Source organism: Gastrolobium bilobum, unplaced genomic scaffold (assembly GCF_033153095.1).
Source record: "Gastrolobium bilobum isolate Gb01-03AN ecotype WA unplaced genomic scaffold, APGP_CSIRO_Gbil_v1 utg12345, whole genome shotgun sequence".
In the NCBI taxonomy this organism is placed as follows: domain Eukaryota; kingdom Viridiplantae; phylum Streptophyta; class Magnoliopsida; order Fabales; family Fabaceae; genus Gastrolobium; species Gastrolobium bilobum.
Window position 1 is genome coordinate 193,417 of NW_026898413.1, and position 5,513 is coordinate 198,929.

Below are 5,513 nucleotides of genomic sequence, written 5' to 3' on the forward strand. Positions count from 1 at the left end.
TTTTATCCTAGATGAACTGATGTACAATAATAACCCATGCAATAAAAATATATAATGTATCTCACCCAAAAAAAATAACATAGATTAAGTACAACCCACTCTCTCCAACATGATGGGTTAATGGGTATTGAGTTTAGAATATTGCTATATGAATTTTGGGCTGGGAAAAAGGTCCAAGTAAGTAAAGGGTAAGTTGAGAAATCATTGAATCGATTTTCATCAACCAAACTGAAAATCGATTCAATTCAATTAAATTTTATGATTTTTTTCGATTTTCAATTTTTTGATTTTCAGTTAATTCGATTTGAATCGGTTGATAAACACCACTAACAACCACATATTAATTAAACTCTTTTCTTTTATTTATTTAATATTCGTTTTCAATTGGGTGGTGTATAACAAAACAAGTAATGCTTGCTGATAGACTATTTAATATCTAAAAATATTATAGATTAAGTTTTATGAAAATATTTGATAAATTTTTATTTAAAATATGTAAGTGTACTGTTTTTTTAATTGTTTTTTATTTTCATTTTTAATAAAATATTGATTTTATATTCTTTTCCTCAGTATATTAAACTTTTTTCTTAATCAATTAAATTATTTTGAAGTACTAAATTAAATGAACAGTATATTATAGTTATATTTTTTTCATATCTATTCTATCTATTTCTCTATAATATTATTATATCAGAATCTCAACTCAACTTCACTTTTTTTTTTTTTTTGTCTTGAGATTCCGACCTAACAATATTGGAAATAAGTAGGTAAAATAAGTATAAAAAAATATAGACATAACATCTTATCCTTAAATTAAAATGAAATTAAGGGTTGAATATTAGTGTAAACTTTATGCCCTATCATATAGATTTCTATAAGAATTAATATCATATGATATATTTGAAAAAATTATATAAATTTTTTATAAAAGGATATTTTTGTCAAAAATATTTATTTTTATCCTATCTATTATTATATAGTGCATTATCAAACATTGGATAGTATTATATTTTACAATACATTATCTTATACAGTGTCATACCAAATGCTGAATAGTATTAAAATTTAATCAGGTTTTATCCTATTGCCCTAAGGATACTAATTAAGGAGCATTTAATAAATGTATAAAAAAAGAGAGCATTTAATATATTCTATTAAATTTTCAATTATTTGGTTTTTAATATATTAAATATTTTTACACAATACTATATGTATTTTGATTCCTTAATAAATTTCATAAGTGCATTCTTAATTGATTTGACCTATTTCCAGTTGACTTATACGATAATGTCTATTTTGATAATTAAAAATAATAAATAAATAAATTTTCTCTCTGTTAATAATTAGTAATTTCGTTGATCTTTCTTTCTCTCAATAACTACAAACCACATATATTTCTCTTTAATTAATTTTTTTAACAATTAATAATAAAATAGTTTAATTTAAAAAATGTAGAGTAACATGCCAAACCACTTCTCATATATACGTGTTCCTTATTTGTGGTACAAAACTACAAATCATCTATTTGTATGAACTCGTTCCTTTGCCATTACAAAAATTCGTAATTTTTTTTTTTTTTTTTTGGTAAGCTACTAAAATTCATATTTTATTTTTAGACTATTATAGCTAGACCTTTTCGTTTTGGTATAATATATAGTTTGCAAATGACATTTGTCTTAAAAACTGTGTTTCTCTCCAGAGACTACTATAGGGGCAGAAAAAAGTACACTGAAGTTGGCGTTATCTATTTCAAACAGAGAATGTGTCATGCCCAAACCATTCCTATAATCTCAAATCATCAGACTTTAAAAAAATAATAATAAAAGATGTGAAATATAAAGCTGAAAATTTATATACAAAGACTCAAAAAAAATTAAGTAGTCTTTGAGTTGGAACTTAGAAGTTCAGACTGGAAGGGAGGGTTCCTCAATTGGACCCTGCAAATTTGCAATACAAGTCCTTGACTCAAGGGACTGAAGAACTCTAACAACTTCTACCATTGATGGCCTTTTCTCAGGCACCACAGAAGTGCAACTAAGGGCAATATCTAAAGCTCCAATCATTTCTTGATGGCAAGTATGTGATATTCTTGGGTCAAGAACTTGATGTACCCCATTAGTGATGTTCACTTTCCTTCTAACCCATTTCACAATGTCAATGGAGTCACTTGATTCTGCTTGCTCTGCTTGCCTGCCACACACTAGCTCTAGCAATACAACACCAAAGCTATACACGTCCAATTGTTCACTTGCTTTCTTACTGTAACCATATTCTGCTATGCAACAATGCAATTAATTAGTATGTTAATATTTATTTATTGGTTAAGGAATATGATGATGTCATATACACTAGAATCGGAAAGCAAAATTACATATTTGTTACAAGCATGCAAATTGCTGATATACTAGGCAGTGTTTAACTATCTATAATATTTCATAAGATGTAGTTATAAACACTCTAGGTAGAAGTTTGCTCTAGTACTATGTGGCAATGCATTATTTCCTCTTAAGTTCATGCTTTTATGTAATTCACATGTCATACCTGGTGCAATGTAACAGGAAGAAGCTGCTTCAGAATCCAAAGTTGATTGAAATGCAGCTTCTCCAACAACTCGATCAAGAGCAAAATCTGTTAGTTTTGGAACAAAGTTTGCATCCAAAAGAATGTTCTTTGACTTGACATTTCTGTGAAGCAAGTGTGGGACATAATCCTTGTGAAGATATGCCAATCCTTGAGCAACTCCAATGGCAATCCTTAATCTAACTCCCCACTGCAACTGAAAATTCTGACGGGAAATCAAATCCCCTAGGCTTCCTTCATGCAAGTATTCATAAATGAGAAAAATTGACTCATCAGAATGGCAGAACCCCAGAATTTTAACAACATTCTTATGCCTAATTTTTGCCAAAGTCTTGACCTCAGCTTTCAGAGTTTTTGAGGACTGGTTTCCAAAATTAACCAGCTTCTTCACAGCTACCAGTTCACCACTAGGTAAACTCACAACATAAACTTTACCAAAAACTCCACCATTTCCCATTGAGCTTTTCTCATTCATCCCCATAAGCAGATCATGCTCAGTAATTCTGAGAGGATAGAAGAACACTGAACGCCAGACCCCTACTTGACTCCCCTTGCAAGATCTCCTATACAATATAAACCCACCAGCAACAATGACAGTTCCAGCAAGAAAGGCTAAAGAGATTAGGACACATGTTAAGGTTGTAAGACCACCAGTGTAGTGTCTTGGCATGTCATCAGAACAGGAGTTGGGCAATCCAGGGCCACAAAGATCAGGGTTACCTTCCAAAAATGAGGCAGGTAAACCAGAAATCAAGGAGTATGGTACTTTACCTGATAGCTTATTGAAGGACACATTTAAAAGAGCAAGCTTCAAGTTTTGAAGCCCTTGTGGGATTGAACCAGTGAGATTGTTATCTGAAAGATCAAGGTAAGTAAGCACTGGTAGCTGAGCAAGAGAAGAGGGTATTTCACCTGTTAGACTGTTGTCAGCCAGAGACAAAGAAACTAGTTTCCGGCATTTTTTCAGCTCTGGGATTGGACCAGAAAGGGAATTGTGAGAGAGGTTTACTATGCTCATAACTGGGGAGTCACAAAAATTTGGAGCAAGTTCACCATAGAAACGATTGAGAGAAGCAGAAAATCTGTACAAGCTCTTGATAAGGCCAAGACCTTGAGGAATTTTACCACCAAAGCTGTTATTGTCAAGCTGAACTTGCTCCAACTGCACAGCTTTTGATATTGACTCAGGTATTTTTCCTGAGAATCTGTTGTTTTCAGCTCTAATGAGCTGAATTTTGGGTAATGACCATAATGCAATGGGGAAATCTCCAGAGAAACCATTGTCCTGAACTTGGAATCTCTCAAGACTCTTACAATCACCAATGGAGTTGGGTATTGAACCAGTGAAGGCATTTGTATGAAGGCTGAGAATTATAAGGCCTTGTCCTTTACATATGTCAGTTGGAAATGGCCCCAAAAGCTTGTTTTGGGAAACATCAAAAGAAACCAGGTTCCTGAGAGAAGATACCAGAGCCATAGAAATCCCACCTGTTAGATTGTTCTCTGAGAGATCTAAATGAGTCAAACTATGCAGGCCTACCAAAGAAGCTGGAATTTCACCTTGAAAAGAAGAACTATGCAACAAAAGTTGCTTAAGATTTCCAAGTTCACCAATATCCCCTGGAATCTCACTCACCAAGTAAGGATTCTGAGACAAATCAAGGACTTCAAGCTTAGTGAAATTGCCAAAGACAGCAGGTACACTACCTGAAAGCAAGTTGTTTCCCATGTTAAGAACTTGGAGGTTCTTCAAGGAGCCTAAGCTTTCTGGGATGTTTCCTTCTACATGGTTTCGGCTGAAATCAAGCACTTTCAAGGAAGCAAACTTAGAAATCTGAGATGGGATAGTGCCCCATATAAGATTGGTACTGAGATTCAAAGTTTCCAAAGAACTACACTGAGAAAGATGAAGAGGGATGGGCTGGTTGAAGATATTATCAGCAAGGTTGAGATAAAACAGATTAGGAAGGTCACATATAGAAGATGAGATATCCCCAGAAAGGTTTAAGCTCTGGAGATTAATAGAAGTTACTGAGAGTGAAGGAGTGGTGGAGCAAGTGATTCCAGTCCAGTTACAGTAGTGGATTGCTGAAGTATTTGACCAGCTAGATAAGGCCTTCTTAGAGTCTTCAATGGAGGCCTTGAAGGAGAGAAGGATATCCCTCTCTGATGAACAAGAACTAAGGTTGAAGATTGCAAAGGTCACAGAGAGTAGGAATAGGTATATACAGAAATTAGCCATTGGCTTGGAGTCTGCAAGAGAGCTAGCTTCTGTGTTCTTTTCAACAACTCTTTCTATATATCAATGTTAAGTGTGAGAATGTGCCTCCCAACTCGGGAAAAACACCGTTTTAAAATTTTTGAGCAAAAGAATTGTCCAGTTAAAGTTGATTGGATAAGTTTTTCCAAAGTAATGCAGTCAAACATGTCACATATGCTGACGGGACTAGTCTCGTCACTGACACTGACGGGACTCGTGCCACGTCAGCGCCACGTTGGCAGTTTTATTACCATAAAACTTCAGAAGACCATAACTTGTGACTCGGGTATCCAAATCAGATGATTTTTTTTTGATTTCACATAACTTTTCGAGATCTACGCAATGACATATCATTTAACATATTTTATCTCTCACAAATATAATTTGAATTGGTAACAATTGTACCACAATCACGCGTTTAAATCCAAAAGATCTTCAAACTATGTTTGTGGGAGATAAAATATGTCAAATTAGATGTCATTGCGTAGATCTCGAAAATTTATGTGAAATCAAAAAAAAAATCATCTGATTTGGATACCCGAGTCACAAATTATGACCTTCCGAAGTTTTACGATAATGAGACTGCCTACGTGGCGCTGACGTGGCACGAGTCCTGTCAGTGTCAGTGACGAGACTAGCCCCGTCAGCATATGTGACATATTTGACTGCATTA

At 33.9% G+C, this 5,513-nt stretch overlaps 1 protein-coding gene across 1 annotated transcript; it reads right to left on the reverse strand.

Moving 5' to 3' along the window:
* Positions 1-1,904: 1,904 nt before the first annotated feature.
* Positions 1,905-4,823, reverse strand: LOC133316022 (probably inactive leucine-rich repeat receptor-like protein kinase At5g06940). The gene is made up of 2 exons (XM_061517714.1): positions 2,542-4,823; positions 1,905-2,272 (listed from the first exon to the last, which is right to left on the reverse strand). Exons 1-2 carry the CDS (start codon positions 4,820-4,822, stop codon positions 1,905-1,907), a joined length of 2,649 nt encoding a protein of 882 aa, XP_061373698.1. The 5' UTR covers position 4,823.
* Between the last annotated feature and the right edge of the window lie 690 nt (positions 4,824-5,513).

Excerpts from the sequence above, each read along its gene's own strand:
- LOC133316022 (XM_061517714.1), bottom strand. The coding sequence starts at position 4,822 with ATGGCTAATTTCTGTATATACCTATTCCTACTCTCTGTGACCTTTGCA. Across the intron at positions 2,273-2,541 it reads TTCCTGTTACATTGCACCAG|AATATGGTTACAGTAAGAAA; the intron begins GTATGACATGTG and ends GTTGCATAGCAG.